The 26,654-nt window shown below is 40.1% G+C and overlaps 1 protein-coding gene across 3 annotated transcripts; it reads right to left on the bottom strand.

Annotated features, from left to right (window-relative positions):
- tmtc3 (transmembrane and tetratricopeptide repeat containing 3) lies at nt 1–26,363 on the bottom strand. 3 transcript variants are annotated; one of them, XM_022746283.1, is made up of 15 exons: nt 26,250–26,363; nt 25,260–25,473; nt 24,711–24,929; nt 21,181–21,280; nt 16,605–16,720; nt 16,118–16,290; nt 11,462–11,714; nt 9,514–9,662; nt 8,395–8,515; nt 8,110–8,221; nt 6,490–6,593; nt 5,284–5,453; nt 4,474–4,700; nt 2,258–3,040; nt 1–1,738 (listed from the first exon to the last, which is right to left on the bottom strand). In XM_022746283.1, the coding sequence occupies exons 2-15, from the start codon at nt 25,446–25,448 to the stop codon at nt 1,734–1,736; spliced, it is 2,721 nt and encodes a 906-aa protein (XP_022602004.1). In that variant the 5' UTR covers nt 25,449–25,473; nt 26,250–26,363; the 3' UTR covers nt 1–1,733. The 3 variants fall into 3 exon arrangements, with proteins under 3 accessions (XP_022602004.1, XP_022602003.1, XP_022602005.1); XM_022746282.1 differs by having other exon boundaries at nt 1–3,040; XM_022746284.1 differs by lacking the exons at nt 6,490–6,593; nt 8,110–8,221 and having other exon boundaries at nt 1–3,040.
- Between the last annotated feature and the right edge of the window lie 291 nt (nt 26,364–26,654).

Here is a 26,654-nt window from a genome sequence, read left to right as displayed (position 1 = left end):
TGAGTTGTCATCTCACTTTATTTAATAACCTAGACCCCCACCACCAAGGGCTATTGCATAAAAAAAAAAATCTTAAATCGTACAAAAACCAGTCACTCAGCAAAATGAAGTGAAAAAGAATAATGTTGCAAACTGCTTCCTCATTCAAAGCTGTACCTACTTGTTTTGGGGTAGACAGGCAGTTGGTTGAATGTTTCATACATGTTTCACACTGACAGGTTGTTTGAAAAAATGAAAAAAAAAAAAAAGGACACATTTTAAAGGTGAAAAACATACATAACACGTTTTACAAGTGACAGTACATGTTGAAAATTAGTAGAGACAAAATAATGCACCATGAATTTAAAGCATTGGTAAACCCCAAAAAAAAACATCTACAGCATTTGCAGTGCATATAAAAATAATAAATAACACTGGATACAAGTACATTGTAAATATATGTACATAGAATTATCAGGGCTAAACAAGGTCAATGCATAGCAAGGCTAATTAGTACCACCACAGTGCTCCGAACTTACAGTAATCAGTCTTCTCTCCTTAATTCTACTTTGAAGAATTGCACTGAGCAGAGTCATCGCACTGAAACACATTATTGCACTGTGAAGCGAAAACAGGAACATCATGGGAGCTGTGAAGACAATAACATCAGCTCAGAAGAAAGAAACACTTCCACTTAATTTGCTTTTTAATGAGCGTGATGAATTGGACACTGCTGACTTGCCTCACAGCCCCAATCAAGTCTGCTCATGTCAAGTTACTGACTATCAGGGCTCCCAATGGGGCTACGCTGTTAACCATTTGTGCAGTCACAGTAGTGTTTTGATGATCAGTTATTGGCCTATTTCTTCAAGGGCTCTCAATCAGAGGAGAATATTGTTTAAATCATCAGACCTCTTGGTAAGCAGCCAAGCAGGCGCTGGGTTTTATAGTGGCGTCGTGGTGAGAAAAGCCTGAGGAAACAGGGGCAGGAGACATTTGTGCATCTCTCATTTCTTTTCAAGTCTTAATTTGTGTACTTGCCTGTAGCAGTTTTGAACAGTGGTAGTAACTACAGAGGGATTATTTTTCGATTCAGCTACTACAAAAACTTGAAAATGTGGAACATCCCAATGATATTTTAGTGCCAGTAAACTAAAACATCATCTCCTCTGCTGAGCAGGATGAAGGAGAAGGTCTGTTTTCTGCAAATGTGCTGTGAAAATTCCCCCTATGAAGTGGAAGGAACTTTGGAAAATGAAGAACACATGATGAAGCCTGACGCTGAGGATGAAAGTGCGTCATTGTTGACCGTCACATAAAATGGGTGTTGCCCAGGTCAAAGCCATGTGTATGGGACAGTTTACCAAGAAAAGCAGAGGAAGGGAGAAAAAAAAAAAAAAAATCAACTCTAATTAGGCTGTAGTGTCTGAAGGATGGCAGACAGGCGTGGAGATCTGAGGGGGTAATGTGACCAAGGGAATGAGATAACAGTCTTTTAGATGGGATCACAATGAAATTTTGAGGCAGCTGCGAGCACAGGGGCTGATGATGTAGTGGCAGGAAGTGCCGGGTGAGATCAATAAAGATTAGCAGACATTGTTGAAAGGGAACATAAGCCTGGTGTTGAAGTAGTGAGGAAGGTTATTTTTCTCTGTGTGGTTTGGGTTATTTAGAGGCACAAACTCTGCAGATATCATCCTGCCTGGAGGAAATCTTGGGGACCACGTCATTTCCTTTAATTGTCCATGATACAATCATTCTGTTTTTAAAAACAATAACACACAGTGAGTGAGTCACATCTTTAGTGATAAAAAAAAATCCAGTGATAAACAATGACTACACTTGGAAAAACAAAACAAATATTTATAACTATGATATGTGAAATCACGTTCAGATGAAGCACACACATAGGCATCTACATCTGCCATAAGCTTTAAATAGATCATCCCAAATTGGCTTTGTGCTTATTGTTGAGTTTCATGTGCAGATCAACATTTCCCTTCTTTATAGGATTAGTGTTAGAGCAGGACCATGCTGAGCGGTCTGCAAACACGTGATTAAATCAAAAGAAATAAAATGGCAACTGATTAAGAATACATATTTCTAAGAGGGGGAAAATGCAGTCTTATCCTGGAGCATTAAAGAGCTCTATAAAAGTAGTCCAGCTATAAATTACAACAATGTCAATCACCACTTAATATGCGCTCAATCTCCTCTAGTCTCTTCAAGGCAGCTGCCCTTTTTTTCTCTATATCTTTAATCTCTTTAGTGGACTTACCCTTAGTCCGCTTGTCAGACTGGCTACTGTCCAAAGACTCTGATTGGTCCACGGCCACACCTTCGAGGCTTTCTGCAGAGGATTTCCGCACATTCTTGTCATCCTCAGCCCCCTTTCCAACAGTCTCAGCAACCCTCCCTTCCTCCTCACCCTGAGCAACTTCCTCCGCTCCCTCCCTAACTCTCTTCGGCTTTTCCTCCTTAGCTGTCACAGTGGCACCCTCTGATGAAGTAAGTGGCTGCCCGGCTGCGCTCATGGCAGCCATTTTGCTTCGCACAATGCTCAAGTGACGACGCACATACTCCTCGTTTGGCGCCAGGGCCAGCGTCTCCTCCAAGCATCGCTCGGCCCGTGGCAGGTCACGCTCCTCAAAGTAGACCACGCACAAGTTGTGCTTGCCTTGCACATTGGTGGGGTCCATCCGCAAGATGCGCTCGAAGCAGATTTTAGCACCACGGGTGTCTTTCTTGTGGTTCATGAGGATGTCGCCCTTTAGAATCAGGCCCTTGATGTGCTCTGGGTGGTAGCGCAGTAGCTCGTCCAACACAGGCAGAGCATCCACCTCGCGTTTGGACTGAGAGTAAAGCAACGCCAGGTTAAACAGGGCACTGCGGAAGCCGGCCTGCAAACCAATGGCTTTACGCATCCACCGCTCCGCTGCTGCATTTTCATTGGCATCCATGGCCAGCATGCCAAGGTTGAAGTAGCCATTGGCATCGTCAGGCTCCTCCTCCACATAGGTGAGGAAGCGACGGTTAGCCTCAGGCCAGAACTTTGGCTCACCTGCAACAGGAAGCAGAGACAAATACAGTATAAAGTGTCTTTTTTTTTTCATGATCCACTACTGATATTAATTCACACAGTCTACAGTTAATTATAGTCTGGATTCTGGTTAATGTTTGGATTTAATGTCAAAGGCCAAAATGTGCTTTAAGAAAAGTATCTGGTGAAAAACAAAACTAACTCCTACCTTGTTGAGAATATATCCTAAAAAAGCTGGTACATATATCCTAAAGAGCCTGATTCTGTTTTGGGTTGAGAATATTTAAACCTCTCCCAAAGCAAGCCTCCATAAAATCTTGAGATAACTGGTGTGATTTAAAAAGAAAACAAAAAAGAAGAAGTGGACGTAAGAATGTGAGGAATGAGAAGAGAATACTTTGTGGCATGCTTAGAGCTCTGCCCACATGCACACCTGTGTGCACCTGGCCACTTGCTGCAGAAAATCAAAAATTAGAAGGATTAGTTGACAAAGCTGTTCAAATGTTCAAAAAGCAAAAAGCATTTGTACTGGCCATTAAGGATACACAGTGTGTAGTGCTGCAGCATACAAGTGACCCTTTGTTGAACTGTATCTGTCATCTGATTTGTCATCTGAGAGATAGCTGAGTATTAACAATGCACTATAGAAATAAATAGCTCCTGGAGAATACAGTATGTAAAAACAATCAAATCACATGTATATGAGTTGTTCATTCACATGTACAATCTCTAACTGTCGCCATTAAGTGGAGAAAACATTAAAGAATGTGATGCTTCCATTTTTGAAAAATAAAACCTGAAAAGTGGAGGAAGCAAGCCGCATGATTTTGGCAAAAATGGAGCATGTGGGGCAATATTATTTAAAGACTGTTTTTTTAAATACTTGTTCTTAAATAAATACATGTCACAATCCTACTAATCCTGTAATAAGTAAAGTATCTGATGCTCCATCAATCAAAGGGGCCTCTAAGCTTTACACCTGTGATGACATTGTTTCAGAGGTTGGCTGGTCTCAGAGTTCTGCTGAGGTGAGCGTGACAGAAAACAAGCTCCGATGACAAGATATATTGCTACTTTAATGACTCACCTCTTTGTTAATTTTGTTGGAACCACCCTAAATAAAATGTAATAGACATGTCATCCATAATGTTTTTTTTCTTTTTCAGAGTCATTGAAGTGTGACCGGACAGAAACTTGGCCATGAACTCGGTGCATGCAGGGTTCATTTCAGCATGAGGGCAAACTCTTAAGAACCTGGTCACACCCTAAAGGTAGTATCAAGTTATTTCCTTTGTTCATACCAGTTGACATAATAAAAAATAAAAAAAAGCCCTTGAAGTGCCAAGTAATCCTTTGCATTAGCAAGCTGACCCCTATTTGCACTTCAGTTTGTGAATAGATTAGCTTTTAACTATTCACTTCCTCAATGCAAGACCTGGCAGGACCTAACTCACCAGACTCCTGCATGAGGAGTGCTGAGTTGAAGAGCGCCAGCTTGTGGCGGGGGTTGAGCTCCAGGGCGTGGTTGAAGTTCTTCAGGGCTTCTGAAGGGTCCTTCATCTCAATGTTGACGATGGCCAGGTTGTACCACAAATCGGCGTTGGTGCGGTCGAGCTCCAAGGCTCGGAGGTAGGCGTCCCGGGCCTCAGTCAGCTTGTTCATCTTTAGCAGTAGCTCCCCTCTGGGTCAAAAAAAAGAAAAGGAAATCCAATAAATGAAAATAACACACACACACATAGAAATCAGGAATCATGGCATGATAATTATTTTACATAATGGATGATTTATAGCAAACCCTGTCCAGAAATACCAGAAAAACCAGACTAGTTATGCAAATGTTTTTTTCGTCTTGCCTGATTGCAGGCAGTAATTAAGTGACATCTTAAAAACACTATAGCACTTCTCTCACAGTAGAAAGGTCAAACAAAAGATAAGATCAGTTTACAAGGAAACACTGTTCAACAGAAATGTCAGTAGACAGTACAGTATAATTATAAAAGGTCTTGTTGGTGTTGCAACATGAAGAGGGTACTGAATTTAAATTGAAGAATTCTTTTGTGCCACTGTAGGCGGCTGAACGAATCATTTGGCATTTTGTAACTTGTTCCCTCTAAACTGGAAAGTTGGAAAAACAATAGAAGACATGCTGTGGTGCTCCAGATAGAACAGACTGAACATTTGAAGCTACTGTATGTGCGGGAAGAATGAAGATTGATAAATCATACTCATGAAATCTGATGGGTAGAAAATTTAAAAAATCTTGCCTGCTAATGTAGGCTTGTTTGAAGTCTGGTCTCATGCTGATTGCTTGTCGGTAGAGCTGGTCGGCCTCCTCTAGGCGGGATTCGTTGGCCCGGATAAGATTGGCCAGGTTTATGTAAACATTCAGATGGTTAGGGGCCACACGTGTCGCATACTTCTTACCAGGAATGACCTGATGAGTGATCAGAGAAATCATAGTCTCACTGCTTTGGTAACGTCTGAAAACTATAGTGCATTTAAAGGAATGGAACATGACAATGTTAATGTGCCAACCCTCCTGCCTATCACCACTCTATTTCTGGACGGAGTCTTGGTGGTGGTGGAGGCGGCTGTATGCTGACATCAGCTGCTATATTGGTAATCAGACTGATAAATGTCAGAAGTAAAGGAGGATGCTGCCACTAAAGATTTTAAAAAGTGACATTTTAATGCATATCAAAACAAGCCCATAGGCATGTATTGAATTGATGTGTGCCATGGCATGTGCCAGTTGACCTGATTCAAGTTGGTAGCCAAGAGTGACGATGACAGACAGATGCCTACACCCACAAACAATAATAATTTCCTTTTTTAAACAGAGATGCCGCTACATAGATGTTAAGAAGACCGTCCTTCATGCCGGCTTTGTTTGTTTACACTGAACCAAACAAAGCCAGCATGATGCCACCGCTATGTGCGATAGAGACATGATGTGTTACACAATAGTGTCTCCGCCATGTAGGCTTTCGCTTTTACACGGATGTTGATCTGTGACTACCTCCAGTGCTGGCTTACTGCGGTACCTTTCATACAGAACGACAAGGTGGAGTAAAGGGGGCAACAATCCCACCATGAACAGGCTGTATAAAAGCGGCTATTGACAATGAGGACAAAGGCAGCTCTCTAGAGATAAACCAACATATTTTGTGGTTAGACAACACGTAGCTGCTCATGGAAGGATTGTTGTTGGCTACATCATATATAGATACTAAACACATAGCTTGTTGTGGATCATGAGATCCGCTGCCATTAGGTGTTAAACTCCACCTACAACGCGCCGCACTGCCACAGCATCAATAACAAGTGCACAGGAGGAAGCAGGAAAATACATGAATGGTGAGAAGCCAAGAGTTGTCGCTTCGCCTGATTGATGAATGAAGAGTTCATGTTTGAACTTTAGCCTGGCTCCAAACATCGGCGACTGTCTGCGACATGATACAACATGATACCTGTGGCATGAGGGATTTGGCAACCAAGTAGGCATCTTCTGCCTCTTTGGACTTGTTCAGGTTCTTGTAGGTTCTTCCAACATTCATGTGAGCACCGATGTCATCTGCAAAATACATTTTAGGGAGTATGAGGAAAGGCAACAGAGAAAACAAAGTCAAGTTTTCATCTTTATTGACCCTTTTAACCACCGGTTCTTCAGCTTAGCTTTGTTTTAACATTACACAAATATCTCAGCTAATGTTAAGAATGAATTATGAGAGTCTCAAATCACTGGAAACCTTCTGGAAACGACTAAGAAAAGTGAAGTGTTGAAAAGGAGTCAGTCAGGTCAAGCAAAGCTGACGCTTGATGATTAGCATAACAGGAAATCCTCATCGGGTTAATGTGTTTACATTGTTAATCTTGAGGGCACAAGTCTCAGCTGAACAGACTTCCTGAAAAATAAGCTATGAAGTAAAACGGAAAACACCGGGAGTGGCTCTAACTGCACATGTTCTTCATTAAAACTAAGTACGAGTTGAATATAGGTTTGTCAGGTGCAAGCGGTCACGAGTTCTAAGATTATAATTAACGGCTTCATCAAACAATAACCTGTACGTTAAACATGTGTGGAGAGAAGCTTCGATGAAAAAAAGATCCAAAAAAAATATATGAACATTAAAAACCCCTGGATTTATAATTGAAGTAGAAGTTAAGTAATACTATATGAGTGTTGAAGTTTATTTCATCACCCTTGAGATCCCTGGAAAATCGACTCATTCAGTTTCACTCTTACACAGAATACCCTCTTACATTCCTAAATGTAGTTTTATTTCTTCCCTTGGTTTGTATTAATCTATTAATAAACCATTTCCTCTCATTTTTGCCACGTTTACATTTTTCCTGTCCATTTTATTCTTGTTCCACTGCGGACCACAGGGAAACTAGCTACTGCGTTGGTGGAAGCTATTAGTGATCCTGTGAACAATAAACAATGGCCTTTGTTAGCCTCTTTCAAGAGTGTGCTCACTTTATACAGTAGGATTCATAAGGGATCAGAGCCTTAACTAACAGAGGAGTGGAGACATTAACAGAAACATTTTACAATAATGCATCCCTGCATTTTTGTAGGTGATAGTACAATGTCTTGTGTTGTTAAGGAAATTGTTTCCCTTACTATTATGCATTACATAATTTTACAATTTAAGTGACTGATGCAGTAACACAGGCAGCGACTCTCTGGCATTAAGCCTCCTCATGTTGCTGAGCTGAGAACTCACAGAGGAGAATGAGTCACTCATGTAACTGCACTTGTACATGTAATTCAGTCGTTTCTGTAGTCACATCTTAACAAGCACAGGAAAACCGCACTGGCAAATACAAGCAGACCCTGACTAACATTGACATGCACTTAAAAAGGCATTTGTTTGACAACTCAACAAGAAAAGGGTTTATTAAATTATACACAACTTTACAAATGCACTGTGTATCCCGCCGAAAGCAACACATCATGTGAAAATAAAGAAATCACATGTCCCCTTTAACCTTGTTAGAGTAATCTGACAAGTCTGCTAGAATTTTTTTCATTACATGTGCGATACCAAAATGTCAAAAATGGTGTCATGATTTATGTTTCTTACCTGGCTGAACACGAGTGGCCTGGAGAAAGTACCGCAGTGCCTTGGCATAATTATTTTGATTCTCTAGAGCGTGGCCAACATTGTTCCACAACTTGGCGTTGTTTTTGTTTACCTGAAGTGGCAGACGGTTTCAGAAACATGACAGATCCATCATTATTATTTAGTGAAGATGAGTCTTCTGTTAGACTCATAAATCAGGCTTTTTATTACAAGGTGATGAAGGATGTCTTTGGCAGGATGGGCCAAGATATTCTGGCAATGCTGCTTTGATTCTTTCCGTCTTACCTTCAGGGCAGACGTGAATAGAGTGTATTCTGACTCCCAGTCCCAATTCCTGTTGAAGGTTTTCACTGCATGCGTAGTTAAGAGCACTCCAATCATCAACCAGGAAATCTTCTTCAAGTGACTGCAATGGAAAGAGTTCAATTATACTGATTTGCTGATACAATAAACCAAAAACTTCAAATTGCTCACATTTGACATTGAACACTTAAGTGAGTAATATAAGGCAGAGTCGTTCCAATGCTAGTATCAGGTGTCGGGGGAGCACTGGAGTCTATGCAGCGATCCGATACCATGTAATTTATTAATGAACTTTGTAGTTTCACACCCTGATCAATCAATTCTTCTTCTCCGCCTACAATGGAAGTTGCGCTGTATACTACTTTTTTAGAGCGGCAAAGAAGAATTTATTGCTGGGAAATAATGAAACATTAGCTGTTAGCAAAATGTCAGCAATATTTTACACTGGAAAGGCAATGTGTACAGTATGCAAGGCTGTCATTTTGAGCAGCAGCACTAGTGTTCGGACAGCTTGTGTAGGAAGTGTTATTTATTTCAAGAATTTTTATTTATTCTTTTGATTGACAGTCAAATTAGATAATAATAGATAGATTCTATGGCATTCATATATCTGTTCATGTTTTACAAAAGGTTTAACCTGAGCCATGCCATACAACAATGACAGCAATAATATCACATCCAGACATAGTTATCATAGTTAACATACATCTGTTAAAATTTATTTTTAATGCAATGGTGTTGGAATGGTAGTCGGTATATGTTCAGGTATTGGGATCGGGAGAAAAAAATAGTATTGGAACAGCTCTAGTATAAGGGTGCCCTGTGGTCTTAATATCAAGGGCTTTGTATATGTAATAACTGCAACTTATTTTACAAAATAAAGGGCAAAATTGAAGCCACACAAAATTAGAGTAACCCTCGACATTGTAGTAACAGCTGCCTAGTTAAAAATGCGCTCACAGCAATAGACGTGTGTATTCATGTTTCCCTGAGGCACAGGGGTGTGAGCAATTTGTTTTGACTGTTAGGGAATGACAGACATATTACAGCTTTTTGTTGTAACATTATAAGGGGGAAACATAATTTTGGATGAGCACTCACCCTTTATGCGAAACAATCTTAAACCCGTGTGCAACGAGAACACAGAAGCCCATACTGGGTACGTACAGCACCCTCTCTGCCACGACAAAGCCCACAGGGAAGAAGAGGTTGGACGCAGGTATAAAAGGCAGGACGATCAAAGACAGGGCCTGAGAGAAAGACAGAAAAAATGACTTCAGATTTCGATGCATTGACATAACTACATAGCAAAGTTCAGAGATCTTCCTAAAACGTGTCAGAAACATGCAAAAAGTATTAAAATGATACACTAGGACTCAAACGATTAGTCAAATTAACGATATCTCGATCGACAGAGAATTAATTGTCAACTATTTTGATATTGTATTAAACATTTCAGTTATTTTTTAACACAAAACCAACAATTCATAAGTCCTGACTTCTCTGAGGATTTGCTGCTGTTCATTGACATAAATTAGAATATTTGAAGGTTTTGGACTTTTCAAATGTGACTATTTGTGGTTTTTCTTAGTCCATGTATTGTCATAGAAGACTGTCTTTTGGGTTTTGGACTGTTGGTGGGACAGAACTGACAATATTCTAATAGATGCTGAGGGGCATGTTTCACCATCGTCCGACATTTTTTAGACAAATAAGCAATTATTCAAGAAATGAAGTATGAAAGTAATCATCAGTTGCAGCCACCATACTGTAGGCAATCCAGGGTAACAGAGCAGGGCTCCTCACTAAAAAACTGTCCTTTTCAATGTGTCTCATGCCACATGTGAGACAGCGGCAATGATTCTATGTATGTTGATGTGGTATGATATTGTTATGCAACATATTCCAAAATGCTCTCAACAAAGCAGAGTAAACACTACAAAGGTCAATATTTGTGTTGATTTGTGGTCCCCTTTTCTAAGACTGAAGCTAAGAGCAATACTGTGAGGAAGTTTACTGACCTTTAAGTACGAGAGCCATGGGCCTGTTGCACAACAGATGCTAAGTTGTATCTGTGCCACAATGAACAATTAGCGCTCATTCATTCCTTTAAAGATGTTTTATCTCTCTTCATTTGTGATGGTCTTTGTAGCCTATTTTTATTATTTTATTTACTTGTTTGCCAAATTTAAAAATAATTTATTTGATTTTATGATAAAGCTGATGAAGATAATCATGACGTGCAATTTTGATTTTATTCTCAGTTACTGATTCAGCAATGTCATGAAGAGAACGTCACAGGAATCATGTTGTCAATAAAAAAACAGAACGTGAACAACAACGGTGAGAACCTTAACAATGGGACACAGGCTACTATGAAAATAAAAATCTGTCTCAAGCAAATCGTAGTTAATCCAATACCCAATTTAGTAGGATAAAGTATCATTATTTGTTGTTCCTGTTAAACACGAGGAACCACTTTATTTAATGGCCTTAGTGAAGCCATTGGGTAAAAGACACAAAAGGAGTTTTTTTTTTCCATTTCTAAACTATTGACATCTGATGAAGCTGTTCTGCCTGATCTGAATACTTTGTAGTGAATTTACAGAACAAAGGACTTTTTAATGTGAAAGTACTAGAGGGTAATCAATAATACCAAATACTGGAACCTCATTTGATTTGAAAGCCTTCGTTTGTTTCACAAGGAAGGAAACGATGTACAACTTGAGTTGGGTATAAAGACAGTTGGTAGAGCCATGTCGTGCTTCCAACCAATAATTCAAGAATCTTGTGGTGTTCTCCCAAATCAAAGGGGGTCCAATATGTAGTTGGCTATGTGGCACACCAGTCTTACATTGTTCACTTTTCCCATAACACCCTGTGCCAACCCATGCTGCCTCCCCCACATCATACCTTTGAAATTAACAACAGCGACTCACTCACCCACAACTACAGCATGCTAACCAATGCAGCAGTGAGACTTCTGCACTTTAACTATATGTAAATTGTAACCATACATGTGATTTCTGCCCAAACGTCATCCTCTCACCATGATGACAGTCTTGGCAGAGCTGTGTCTGTAGCGCAGGCTGTGGTACGCCAGCAGGGCCAGGAAAGAGTAGAAGAGCAGAGTGGCCAGGTTACGGAGGTCGAGGAGCGACTCCACCAGGGGGATGGTGCCCATGGTCCAGTCGCAGCAGAGCTCTGAGGGATTCAGCAGAAGCCATGCATTCACAGGAAGTAGGTAGTTGAAAGTCAGTTGTCTTGTGGGAGTGGGGCTGACTGCTGCTGGGTTATCAAATCTACAAGAGGACACGGAAGAAAAAAAAAGTTAATTTTAACCAATAAAACTGGATAGGGCAGGGGATGCTAAAAAATGATTTGCATTATGACTGGCATAATATTTGTGAGGAAAAGAGAAAAACAATGAAAAACCACACTATTAAAGACTTTTAATAATGATGACAATATGAAACGAGTGCAGATTATTTGTCCCATTTGTTTTAACATGTACACCGAACAAGTCAAACATGCAAAAATGCTATTTTAGCTTTCAGTAGTCTGTTTAAGAAGAGCACAATTGCAGCATGATAAAATTTGGAAGGTAGAAAACTTGTCATAATAGAACATAACATATAGAAAATGTATGAAATTTAATTAGCTAACTTTGCTGCAGAACTAAGGGACCACATTCACTGGATCTGGAGAGTCGGGTGTAAACTCACAGTCAGTGAGTCACAGCCACCTTACAATATTTCCACCTCGGATATAGTTTCCCTCAAATCTCATTTGGAATGAGATTTTCATCTGTGTGGCCTTTAATAGTGTATAGTCTCTCTATAGACTCTTGTAGCTAATCAGAATGGCTCTTTACCAAGACCATGGCCTAGTACATGCAACCGTACTGTGGGATAGAAAATTATCAGCTGTCTTAGAGAGGAAAAGTTAGTGAGAATATTACATGGTGTTGGAATGTGTTGAGGTCCAGAATTTGATTAAAGAGTTTGATTATCAGTGGTTTAGGAGCTACAGAGTGTAGATATAATGAGTCTTATTTTACAGTGAAAATAGGAGGTTTGATAAGCATACAAGTCTGCAGTCTGATATCCATCTATCTGTCCATTCATTAGCTACACTGCTTATCCTTTTAGGTTGGCGGCAGGTCTGGAGCCAATCCCAGCTGACACTGGGCCGAGGCAGGGAACACCCTGGACAGGCTGACATATAGAGACAACCATTCAAGACCTACAGGCAGTTAAACCTGCATGTCTTTGGACCGTAGGAGGAAACCGGAGCACCTCAGAAACCCACACAGGAACGAGGAGAACATGCAAACTCCACACAGAAAAGCCCCTGGCTGCTTGGTAGGTTCACACACTTGTCGTCAGGTGACAACTGCACCATATCAGATATAGCACATCAAATTCCATTGATGATAGTATTCGCTCTCATCCATCTCAATAAAGAGATATTCGAGGTGTACGGTGCATGTACGCTCACTATACCTCATGAAATTCTGCAGGTTAAGTTTTATACATTTGTTGATGATAGTATCTGAATCTTTTGGACCAGCTGAAGTGCGATCTTCTCTCTCATCCATCTCAAAGAGATGACTGAGGCATAATAAGCACGTAGGCCTACTATATATCAGATCTCTTGATATTCATTTTGACCTGCAGTATTCGGTTTTACTTTATGTATTCATGTAGAACTGTAAAAATGGTACCTATATATATCTACATCCTTATCTCTATATCCATCTGTCCATATCGGTATCTTAAATCACATTGTATAGAACATTCAGTGATTATGGATGTTCCTGTCCAATGCATCAGACTGATGCATTGTTTACATTTTTTTTACAGTTAATCTGGTACATGATACCCTCACACTCTCTGTCATCATGGTGAGCCCCCAAAGTTTCCCATAACAACCCTTAATCCCAACACCACCAGTTGGGAGATGAAATCTCAATGTTTTGCTAAATCAATACCATTTTTGTTGTAGTAATGCTAAAGAAAAGTCTGTTAGCATATCTAAAGTAAAGAAGTTGTCTGTTTTTATTATTCACTTAGGAATACGTGTGTCAGGGGGTCGGCAAAAACAATGGGATTCATCCGACCTCTGGTGACCCCGATTATGAACTCGTGTTTTGCCTGTACCGATGTCAGATGGACAACCAAATAACCAACTGATGTCGACATTCTTAAACTCTGTTACAAGCAGTGCAAAAATATTTTTTCAATAATGAAAATATATGATCTAAAATGTGAATGAATATCGTCTTTATCCTACAGTCACAATGCACATGTTTTGTCTACGCAGCTGCCGTGTGACAACGCCACATCCTTAACTCGTGATCCATCTCTCTTTGGTGTTCAAGGTAAGCACCACTAGCCCCTATTTGTATCTGAACTTCTCTGGTGCAGCAGGTAGTTAGTTTAGAGGACCGCAAATCACAACTGGGAAGGTGATAATCTAAATATGTGGTATTGTTATGGCTTGAACACAGAATTTCTCCCAGACAATCTGGAGACAGCTTTAGGATTACAGTGAGGGGATTAGCATATCTAGGCTAATTGTCTGGAATTTTATCTTCACAAGCAAATGCCATCAGATTGAGTCTATGTGGAATCCTGTGCAGTCAATTTCAAAATAGTTTAGATTAAATTCAATCAAACTATTAACATTTGGACACTGGCATAGTGTTCTTACTGGTCATGTAGTTCATCTAAAGTAGAGAATTTCTCCTTGTGAAGTTGATTAAATATTGGAGCCATGCCTCCATACAGGATGTACAGATATCTGTCTCTTTACACTTCAGATTGTGGTTTTTGCTGCTTCTGATGACAGATTGTGTACAAAACTGAATTTAAAGACATATACACATTGATTTTTGGCTCTTTGCTTCTAAACTAAAAATACCAGTGTTTGACACTTGCTACCGTTGCAGTTCTATGTAGGTTAATAAAGTTTAATGGTAATAAATGCTCACTTCACTTTGTTATGATGCGTGGTCCCTAGTTTGATACCCACACATTTTTTTGAACAAAAAAAACAAACAAACTATGACAAGACAAAATTCCTTATTTATTCATTGGTGTTCAGTATGTCAAGATCAAAATGTCTTCATAAAGACAAAGCAACTGTCTTAACAGCACAGTTGGCCACAAACTCAAATTTGCTGTGACACAAAAGGATTTTAAAGTTAATGAGTAGGACGAGGACATTTTTTTTAAATCATGCTAACATTGTTTAGAGAGCAGCTGAGAACTCGGTTTGTCTTGGATGAATGAATTTCATGCTAATTATTGGGATTTACATACTGCATAAATACTCTTAATAATAATTAGTTCTCGAATCACAATAATTACTAATAGTAAGTAATTACTAGAATAATATACTGCAAAGATATGATCAGTCTATGAATTATTTTAGAATATATAATCACAGATGCGTTGTGATGCACAGGGTCTGCGTGTGTGAGGGTTGCACTGAGCTCCACGCCCATCTCAAAGCTACTTTGTCATTAGGAACAGTGTTGTGAGCAAGAGGCGATCTCGTGCTCTCCACAAGCTCTGTGGACCTATCAGAAAATTCCTTCGCAGTGATAACAATCTCATCTTTAACTCCACCAACACCATAAATATCACACACACATATTTCCCTGAAGGGGATATCAGCCCGTGTTAAGGGGGGGCCCGGTATCTATCTAGGATACTCATAACTTAGTGGAAGTCATATGTGCACCAAAAAGTTTGAAAAATATGGTTGCTGTCAGCGTTTGCGATCAAGGAATGAGAGCAACACTGAATAAGAATAACTACAATGCAAATGTATGCATGTATATTCACTTTCATGCAGAGCCCTGTGTGCACTGGAAAATGAATGTAGGCCTTTCAGTCACAGCCTTCAGCTGCAGGAAGTGAGAAGCCATGGGAAGATTTTCTACTTTAATCAAATAAATAAAGACATTATGTAAACTATTACATAATCTGAAATAAATAAAGAACTAGACTAGTATAATGTGTTTATATAATCATGCAATCCATTTACATTCAAATCATGATGTTAGTGTGTTCCGCTGCCCTTTAGTACCTACAAATGTCTTTTCCTTTTGTGCAGATAAGATGCAGCAGCTCTAAAGCTGCACTTTTTTTAAAACTGGTCCAACTCGAAGATTTTACTACAACCCATTAAAAACAAATTATTATCATCCTAAAAATAATCACTTCACGCTGTTCAGAGCAATAAAAGTCTATATGAAATAGTGTGCTTTTAGTATATTTGTAATAAAATACAAATCAATTCCTTATACTATAATAAAAACCAATGAGGTCAACAAAATAAGGGAGAAGTTGCCTTAAAGGTTGTGAGACAGATGCAACTTGAGCAGCCGGAAGTGTTGAAATCTTTAAACAAACTCAAAATGTACCACTTCAGCCTGGCTTTTAATTAAATATGGTTTTTAGTCAATCACTTTATACTGTTCACTTTTTTTTGCGCATGTTATTAAAGCTTTTTAAATTTATTTTATTGTATCTCATTGTTGCTTTCTTACTTGATTTGTCCTTTTTTTGAGCTTATCAGTCGTCTGTGAAGCACTTTGAACTGCACTAACTATTTATGAAAAGTGCTATACATTTAAAGTCGATTGATTGATTGAGCAGCGTTGTGTTGCCAATGATGGGATAACACTGCCTACCTGGTGAAGACGGGAAGCTGAGACTGGATGACTTGGACTCTGATGATGACAAGCAGCAGGGTGCTGATGATGAGCACAATGAGCTTCAGCAGAGTTTGCAGGACAGCGTAGGGGAAACCGTCTTTACCCTGCAGGACTTGCCGCAGTGTGTCCAACAGCATGGGCAAGGTAAACTGAGAGCAGGAAGAGGGAGAAAGACAGGGAGGGAGAATAAACTCAACATTATAGTGTAAAGGGTTCATACACACTTTCAGATTTAAATTCCACTACTGTCTAAACTCTAAATGACTATTCCTTTGTGATTTTAGTGTTTGATGTAAAACATTTTTAAAATCATTTTGCCAGCGTTTAGTGTTTTGTTCAATATGAATGTCTTATGTATCTGTCTGATATACTGTTAAAAAAGGCTTGCTTGTTAACGCTACCTCTCAGCTTATGCTCAGACAAAGCCTATTGCAAAAAGCCAGCCAAGATTAGGGAGCCTTACCCCTTGTGCAACGAACACTTCATGGACGCAGCAGATGCCGACGACAGTGATTCCCTGCTCCTTACACAGTGTCGCTGCAGCCACGAGAACGACTGTCAAAGCGATGGGAGCCCAAACTGAAAAATGGAACAATATACATAAATTACAGACGAACTATGTACAACATTTATACAACATTGTCTTGGAGGTTGTCCTTGCCCACATTGGCAGGCAATTGGTTGGTATGGGGGAGTCATCAGATGATGCTGTGCACCTGGGCCATGTACCACTCATACATGCACCACTTTCATGACTAAACTTGCTGATTTCCACACCTCATTGCTTATTTGTCTTGTGTTTTAGTTAGATAAATTGCTTGTTTTTTTAGTGTAACTCCTCTATTGTCACATTCATTGAACCAGTTTGTGACAAGTGGGGGCTCGCCTCCGATCACCAAACCCATTCAGTAAGGTTATATCCAGTCTTGGTGTGATTATGGAGGCTTGTCCTATTGTGAATTGGAGAGTTGGTGTTACTGAACATTTTAGTTTGTGGCCATTGTAGTTAAAGTATTTGGGAGTGTCATGCCAAGTTTTTTTTTCATACTGTTGGTTAGACCGGTTGCTCTAGTTTTGTGGAGTTAGTTTTGGTGGATGTTGGAAGGGAGCAGCATTCGTCCCTAATTATTTTGGCTTGCAAACCCATTTTGAGCTTTATTATACGTAAGCTTTGGGTGAGCACAGCTACATTTCAGTTTGCTGGAGCCAAGCTTCCCCTTTGTATGAAGTGGTTGATCTCAACACGAGACCAATCAGAACATGGGTTAAGACCAGGATTTCGGACCATTTCCCTGGTTTCTAGAGGGTCCCCAGTTTCTGGCTGCCTTTTTGGTCCTGGTGGAATCAGTGCATAAGTACCCAACACTAGTACCTGTCCGAAGACTAGGGTTGAAGAATAATTGCAGGGAGAAAATTCTCCATCCTTCAGATGTTGTTGTGTGTCCGCAACTTTTTAGTTTGGCCTGGTAGCTTTGTAAACATAAGCACTGCAGCTCATGCTTTGTTCGAGTTTTGTTGTAGCTTGTTTCCTTTTGTTGTGTGCCTTGGGGCAATTCGTTTGCCTAGTGAGCCTTTGGTTTTGGGGGAACCTTTGGGTATGCTACTTTAGGGTAGTGCTGTATGTTAATTTCAGTTTTGTGTGTTTGGAGGCTGGAGTTTTGTGAAGGCAGGGCAATTAATTTGCTTTGTCTAGCTGCAGGCCATGGTTTGTTGGACACTCGTGATGAGCTTTGGTGCTCATTTTGAGCAAGAATTTGATAACACACTTTGGGTCAATGGTTGAACTTGCTCCTCACTTTCCTGTGTTCTTGGGGAAAATGCAAATACTGTTCTACATTATTCCTTATGGGTGTATACAGACAATGCCATTAGTATGCACTCGTCATGTGACTTGTTACCTGCAATTCATTTGCCCTGTTCTGCTAGCTTTTTCTCATCCTTAAATTGCTCCTCTGGATCCAAGGTTGCTGGGTGGGGGATCAGAGCTGGTAAGATTGGGTAGCAGTGGTTGCTGTATGGGTTTGGGTAATGGCCATTGTAGTTGACTGTTTAAACTGAGGGAATGTAAGACATAATAATTTATGACATTATGGTATTGTCTTTTGACTTGTTTTCAGATGTCAAGGCGGAACCTTGATCTTAAGAGGGGGTGTGATGCCCCTCCCATGTTCTTGGAGGTTGTCCTTGCCCACACTGGCAGGCAGTTGGGTCGGCATGGGGGAGTCGTCAGCTGATGCTGTTCACCTGGACCTTCCAGAGTATAAAGGTTTGCCCGTGTGCTCGCTCCTCTCCCTTCCATCTGCTGACATCCATGTGTTTTGTTTTTGCACATACAACTCCACCACAGTGCATGTACCACTCATACACGCACCATTTTCATGACTAAACTTGCTGATTTCCACACCTCATTGCTTGTGTTATGTTTTAGTTATATAGTGTAACTTTGTGTGATCTCCCTTATTGTGACATTAATTGAACCAGTTTGTGACACACATCCATTATATTCACATTTGGCAAATTCTTGAATGGGCAGCTTCTCTTGAGACAAAAGCAGCTTTCTGTAAAGTCGGTAGATATCATGTAATCAGGTGTTCACTTTTACCTGGTCATCAGTCACTTCAAAAATACCACTTGAACTTTAATAGACCAATGAAAAAAGCCACTGCAGGGTGAAAATAATGGATGTCAGGCATTAGGTCCTGTGCTTGCTCCTGTTAGCAGGGTGGATGCTGGCCAATTAAGGGCCACATTTTGGTCATGAACTTTGAAATATTTGACTGTGAATTAATGAGAAGTCTCTGAACAGACCATTAATTTTGGTCCCGGTGTGGCATGACTGTCTCAGGAAGGAAAAGAAGGCTCAAGTCTCAGGTCTTTCGAAGATCTGGCATCTGAATTGGGACACAGCTTAAAGGAGTTGCCAGGTGCCTGGGGAACAGTGCTAACAGACACCTGGCAGGTGATTCCAACACAACAACCTATACCAATATGAGTCAAACAAAAGAATGAACACAATGCAAACTTACTAGTTGGAACTACAGCCTGACTGATCTGTCTGCATGACTAATAATTAAGTGATTTTAGCTCATTATAGACACATTGGTATGTGTGCACATTTTGGCCGCTGACTAACAAGTAATTGCAGTAAAGAAATGCAGTAGACATTGTATGTCTGAGGTAATTTAATAACTGTATCGCCATCAAGTTGTTTGTACCAGTAAGGTTTGAAAAGTTTATTTTTCAACAGTAAAATGTCCTGCTCAATACATGTTTACATAAAAAAAAATCAGCTGAAATATCATTATCTGATTTATTTTTTGAGCATTTTTATGCCCTTGTTCCTTGAACAATGACATTAGAGAGAAGACAGGAAATGAGGACAAAAAAATAAGGAATAACATGCAATAAAGGCCTCCGGCCAGATGCAAACAGGGGACAGTCCAGCTCATGCTTGGCATCCCAATCCCAAGGTCACCAGGGCTCCCCTTCAAATCTGTTAGAATCAATCTTAAAAATCTAGTAATGGTTGGCCTGTAGTTGAGACTTAAATTATTGTCATGACCTGATGTCATGGCTTTTGTTGGTTTGTTTCACTGAAATGTAAATGCAAGACTAGAGCAATTTGAATCAATTTGAATCCTATTAAAAGTTCGAAAACCTTCTGTTATAAATGGTTCTTCATGTTTAGTGCATAAAATTAAGATGCACCGATTGCAATCATCTTGGCTGATTCTGATTTCTGACCTGCCATTTCCAATTTTGGCCGACTCTTTTTAATTGACAATTCAGTTGTATGTTCATAATAACACATTGACTATTAACTCGCTTGCTCTCTGTCTCTCTGTCTGGCTGTCTGAATGAAGGTAAACAAAAATCATGTGACTGCTTTCTGGTTACAACTCTTCACTTTTCCTTATTGATGGCCATTATCTAAGGCACAGCAGCAACACTGGCGGTGTGGACCCATGCGTGCGAGGTGCAGCAGCAGTTCAGCGAGGTAGACGTCATGCACAAGTGAGGTAAGCTGTGTGGCACTAGTTTTAGCTGCTTTGCCTTTGCCTCTTGAAACTGGACATGTTCAGCAGGGTGATGGTGTTTTTTATGTGTCTGATTAACTTTGTTTTTCTGAATGTGTTCATGGTTGTTCCTCCATGGCTTACTTTGGCCTTACACATATTACAAATTCAAAGATTTGGTGATTTATATCTTCTTCACTCACGGTGAAGAGCTTCCACGGCGACGGCAGGTTGTGTGTGTGTGGGGCTGCGTCTGTGCTGTTGCACGATGTGAACCATCATGTGGCGCATGAGTGTAAATTTGATTGGCATAGAATCTGATATTTGAGACTGATCAGATCACCTATCACAGCTGATCACACTGAAAACTGGCCAGCCCATTGATCAGTGCATCTCTAAAAAGCCATGTGTTGCAGCATAAAAAGTTTCCTCAGGGTGCAATTACAGAAACACACCACATAAACACGTGTATTTAATAACAACAATTCCCACACACTGACTAAATAACAGTTAAAAGCATATGAAATGTAGAAAACACAGGTGAATCTGCATCAGAATTTTAACAATGAACACTGTAAGTGTAAATATAATTACAGTAGACAACCAGAAGCCAGTATGTTGGCAATTATTCTCTGGAAAGACAGAATATCAATAAAAAAAATAATTTAGTTATAATAATAGTTTTCAAAATGCAAACTGAATTGGCACTAAGCCGTGACAGTTTCCCTCTGAGCCAGATGTCTGATCTCGTTCGAACCCCTCCTGTGTCCATAAACCTCCTCATTCATACAAACGTTTGACTGTGGACTATTTCTACTTTTTAATGAATGAGGACTGCAACATTGTTAAAGACCTTTCCAAAGAGGTCGCAAGTTGGCTTCCTGCCTCCGTCTTGAATGTTTACAATGTCTTAAGGGGAGTGCACGTGTGAAATAAAAACCCTACATGAAATGAAGCCAGCACATCTTGTACATGACACACACAGTAAATAAGTGAGAGCCAGTTGAGCTACATTAGACTTACCAATGGAGTGGTCTGCACCTGTTGATTTTGTGTAGGCCAGGAAAGCAGCCAGAAGGAAGATTGAAGACAGAAGCTCAGCTCTGCCAACCACACCTGTGACCTGATGATAAAGAGTGACAGCAGTCAGTATTTCAGCCAGTCTACACAGATTTAGTAAGAGCTTTTCTTAAAACTGACTTAATTTACTTAACCTGTGGGGGAAGTGTGGGAGCAGATCCGACAACAGGATATTCCTAATACACCTTGAGTAAACCAATATAGAGAATAAAGCTCGGTTCTAATCACTTTGAAAACAATACACACATACACAACTGGCAGTAACTTGAGTCTGCATGTTTAAGTCCTTGAATCCAGTTGTGAAAACAGGCTTTTTCAGGTAAATCATCTGAATGGATTGCAAGCAGAAATACATTCCGGGATAAAATGGGCTCTCTGACAGCATCGTCTGCCATTTGTGTAAATGATGACTGCCCTCATGTGGAAGAAACAACATTCTTACTTCTACCATAACCAAAGGGCCTGAGTTCTTAGAAACTGACATACCCTAAAACCACACATAAGGTCCCACTAATGGTTCTACACAGCACTGCACAAAGCAACAGTCTAATGTGCCCAGTGTGTATCCCTTAAGAGCACATTAAGCATTTACAAGAGGGTTGCAACTTCCTAGAAAAAGGTATTAACATCTAGATTAAACAAGGTACATGCATTGTTCATTCTTTCCTACTATTTGTCACTTGGTAGCAGAGGAAATAATTCACTGGCTGCCCATTTAGCTGCAACTAGTATACATCAGTCCTTTGAATGGGTGTGAAGCCCGCTGCACAAACAGAGTCACAGTACTTACCTACACTTATGTTATCAGGCAGCCACACTGCTGCATTAGCTCATTTGATAATGTGCCCAAATTCCTATGCAGGGGCCATTTGTCTACAAGGATACTCCTATATTCGATGTTTTAATTTGATTACACTGATTGCTGTAAAACATAGCAAAGCACTGCCTTATCTAAATAAGTCTAAACCTATTTTATGCTATCAGTTTTCTTTATCAAATGAATCTTCTCTGATTTGGTCTTTAACATTAGGGTGAGCTGAAGAAGGCACATTTCAAAACTTACAAGGAAATCTAAGGAAGAAATCTAAGGAGCGTGCCAATACATCCGCTTATAGACAGCCTTAAACTTCAGTTCACCAAAGCTAATTCAACAGAATGGTAGAAAGGCTGACTACAGTTAGTTCAATTTGGATGAACTGCCCAGACTACAATTCCCATTCTGTGGCTGTGTGTACAGTGATGGGGCACAGCTTATCAGTGAGCACTTAGCTATAATGCCATTTTAGAGCCTTGAGATACTGTTGTGGACTACACTAAATAATTTGTATTTGAAGGTACTTGGAGATACTAAAAAAACTGAAGCCTCCATTCAAAAAGTCAGATAACCAAAAAAGACACTGAGAACGACACGGGGACACACAGGGAGTCTTTGTACGTACGTATCATGAAGGGACCTTCAGTGCTTGGAGCATAACTCAAAAACAAATGATCCGTTCAGAGAGATTCCAGACGGCGATAACATGAAGGGCATTTGCTGGAGTAACTCTAAGGGCTCATTTGTGAGGCAAATTGTTTCCATTCAAGAAGTCTGAGAGACTCTGCATAGATTAGAGAACACCATGAGGAAGACTGGTGCAGCGGTGCATGCTGTGTAACAGTAGCACTCCTCCCGAAGAAGCAGAATGTTTTCTTTGTTTTTCTGCTCTGGTCAGGGCCTGTCTGGTCATCAGTTCAGCTATGCTGAATAGGATGAATTACAAGTCCTAATTGGGGAAGAGGCTTTTCAGACAGGCCCTATTGAAGAGAGTGAGATTGAGATAAAATGACCAACAATAAGCAAAAAGGTTTTTGGTCTCCGATCAAGTTCACACAACTTTGTGATCTCGATAACATCCACGATAAACAGCTGCAAGAACTAACTTTCAATTTCAAAAAGATTCTTTTTAAGTTTTAAAAATAATTGAAATATTCAATACCTTAAACTTAAATGACAGTTGCAGTAACTGCAATTGCCTTAATCACTTTATAAGTGACTTGATAGCATGTACTTAAACATGGTCCACAACAGAGGAGGGGGTGTCTTGGATAAGGTACGGTCACACCCTAAACAGGATCTAACAATATACTATGTGGGCAGTTGTTTCACCTCTTGGTCACTATTTTATTATTTTTAAAAAATATACAAATCACCTGTCCACTAATCAGAAGATCGGTGGTTCAATCTCCGGCTCCTCTAGTCTGCATGTTGAAGTTTCCTTGAGCAAGATACTGAACCCTGATGTAACATTGTGGGTGTGTTTGAAAAGTGCTGTATGCATATGCAATGGTGTATGGGTGAATGTGGCTTCAAGTGTAAAGCGCTATCAGTGGTCAATAAGACTAGAAAAGTGTTATACAAGTGCAGTCCCTTTACTTTGTGGCTTTAGTATTGATTCCGTGGAGGAAACATTCACCCAACAATATAAGTGCCAAAACTGAGACACTGTCTAACTATGATGCTCCACCCTGTAGACAGAGGTGATGGGCATGTTGGAGCAATGCAGAGGCATTGATGTTACAGCAGTGTTGCGCACAAGTGATTTCCTAATCCTCCTCCCCTGTTCAGTGAAGGTGGGTACAGTATGTACATATACACATGGCTTATAACTTTCACACCTTACTGTCTATGTACATTTTGGACCTTAATCCTATGTTTTCTTTTCATCTTAACAGGAGGACCAATGTTTTCAGACCTGATGTATTGGCTCCATTTTGTGTGATGTATTTGTGAAAGGTTGCATTTCATGACATAGTGAGTGCTGCCCCTCTATTGGTTATACAGTCGTAGATGGATGATTGTGAACTAAGGATTATCTTGGCTTGTCGCCTGTTTTGAAAGATACCAGGAATGTTATGTTTTGCATACTTATAAGCTCAAGTGGATGGTGAAAGTCAAACAGGAGAATGGTGCAATAGTAATAATAATTGTATGGACAACGGCACTGCAAGACCACCTGTCTGATGCTTACAATGCATTTCTCCAACATTCCTGGTCTTTCCACACTGGTGGGACTCAGTGAAGGGACTTCTATTGAGAGAGGGGCCTCATGTGAAGCTAAAGATAAACGATTAGAAAAATCAGGGACATGTCTTTTGTGGTGACCCAATGCTGCACATATGAGTGTAAGTGAAAAGCCAAACAAGCATCATAACTTAATTTCTCTCCATAACTGCTAGCTCATTACTTTGCTGTTAAAATGGATCTCTAAGGAAATACATCACATTAAGGAAGTTATGATATCATTGATACCATTTCAGTCAGTGCTCACATTCTGGCAGAGAAACATATTCCGCTTTAAGTCAGTGATTCAGTTTAAAACAGCAGTAATCGCTGTGATTTCAGTTTGTAAATCTAATCTTGTCAAGGTTTTTAAGTTATTTTTGACAAACCATAAATTACATAACTTGCATTCACCCAGCAAATGTACACTTACAGCTTCAGTATGGATGGGATGCACAGCAAACAGCAAAGCTGCCACCAAGCTGGAAGTCTTGTCCAGGAACAATCGGCACACTCGCAGGAAAAGCACACATACTACGCCGTGTAAAACCACATTGAAGAGATGGTAGGAAGCTGCACTCAGCTCACTGAAGAGGTAGTTCAGTCGGAAGGTGAATACAGTGAGGGGTCGGTAAGATTTATGGCTCCGCTCCTGCAGTGGGACACACATTTATGCTGTCATATATGTGACTAATTGAGAGACAATTCAAAGCTGACAAATATTTGGTTAAGATTTTGAGTTATTCTTCAAATTACCCTCAAAGTCGAGTTAATCTGAGGAGGTTGTAACTGAATTCCTTCAAGTTTCATTGAATAAATAAACTGGATATTTCATTGACCTACTTAATAAAACTGAAAATAAACCAAATCTGATCCTAAACTAGAGAAACATCATGTAAGCTTTTATCAGTAATGTGATTTTTGTAAATGTAAACTAAAAGAACCGATATAGCAGAGAGGTGTGTGCTGGACTATTATTTACCTCAGCCATGGGCGTTCCCCAGAAGTCATTGAGGAATAGGTTGCGGAGAGGGGTTGAGGGCCGTAGGTCCTTGTTGTCAAGGATTGCTGAGACATCATCAAACACAAAGCCGCAAGACAGACTGTTCCAGTAACATCCCACCACCAGTCCAGTCAAAAGTAAAATCTCCTTCCATGACACGACAGCCATGGCTGGCCAAAGCCGTCATTGATCACTGGGCAGGAAAACAAAGGGATCTGACATTAAAAATGCTGACAACAAAATGTGTAAAACAGGCACCATGTCATGTAGATGGATGGGTTAGGTTTTACAGCTTCAAAACAACCAGTCAATCCTACTAACAATGCAACTCTCCAGAAGGCATGTGTATTAAGTTTATAGAACCGTGTTTCACAACTCTCCTTTTCCTCTGCTTAACATGCTTCCTTGTCACAATACTACCTCTACATTATAATGATTAAAATCTGTTATGCCACTACTATCCCCCTCTTTTACTACCCTTATCAACTGCCACCCTGTTTTATTGTTTAGGGCTGTGGATTATTCTGGTCTACAATTTGGGGAATATAACCTGGCAGCTAAACTACCCAAAAAATAAAACGGGTGGGATATGACCTTACATGCTGAAAAAAATCATAGTCTAGCAACCGCCAGTACAGTGACAGCTGGTTGCACAAGCGATGGAGGGTGTACCTTGGTAGCAATCTAAGACCATTGCTAATGAATATCAAGAGTGGTTAAAGAGCTATCTAACTGCGGATGTTGATTAAATGAATACAATCTGCATTGCTACCAGTCGATCGCGAGAATATAAGAGCACTAAGAGCTTCAAGCAGCTTGTTCTGATATTTTAAGACTGGCTGCTGCAACATAACGTTAGCTAACGACAAAGCTAACTTAGCAGCTAATGTTAGCTAGCTTGATACCAGTCTGTAAGCCAGATACAGTGAACGCAGATGTATTTTTTAGGTCCTTGAATTTCCTACTCACCGTGTCTGTAGCAGGGCGGGCGGTGACAGCAGAGGTGATTTCAGAAACTTGGGATGGTTACAAACACATACGTTGCACGCAATTCAGCAAGCGGCATTCCACTTGTGCAAGCTAGCCCTAACACATCATCACTTTCACTTCCGGTTCAGAGGTGACCGCGCAAGTTAAACGTTAGCTAAGACAGACTTGGTGTTTATTTTTGACAAACTTAAGTGTATGTCGCCAGTACCACGCTTTAAGTGCTGCTTATAAGTGCCATTTGTCAATGTTGTATCCGCAATGTCTTTACAGTTTGGTAAAGTTCTCTGCAAGGGTGTATTCGCCGTTTTTTACTAGTTTTGTTTTCTCGTGGACTAGCTTAATTAGCTAACCGTTGTTGTCAATGGTAACCTAGCAGCCAAGCAT

The sequence above is a fragment of the Seriola dumerili genome, unplaced genomic scaffold (genome assembly GCF_002260705.1).
Source record: "Seriola dumerili isolate Sdu_G_001 unplaced genomic scaffold, Sdu_1.0 BDQW01000097.1, whole genome shotgun sequence".
Taxonomy (NCBI): Eukaryota; Metazoa; Chordata; class Actinopteri; order Carangiformes; family Carangidae; genus Seriola; species Seriola dumerili.
The sequence above is the reverse complement of the archived record's forward strand: the minus strand, read 5'-3'. Positions and strand labels throughout refer to the sequence as shown.

Bases quoted from the DNA above. Each gene is read 5' to 3' on its own strand.
- tmtc3 (XM_022746282.1), bottom strand. From the start codon at position 25,448: ATGGCTGTCGTGTCATGGAAGGAGATTTTACTTTTGACTGGACTGGTG. The intron at 16,721-21,180 runs GTAAGTCTAATG...TCCATTTTTCAG, and splicing joins AGGTGCAGACCACTCCATTG to TTTGGGCTCCCATCGCTTTG. The intron at 9,663-11,461 runs GTGAGAGGATGA...TCTTTCTCTCAG, and splicing joins CTGCCAAGACTGTCATCATG to GCCCTGTCTTTGATCGTCCT.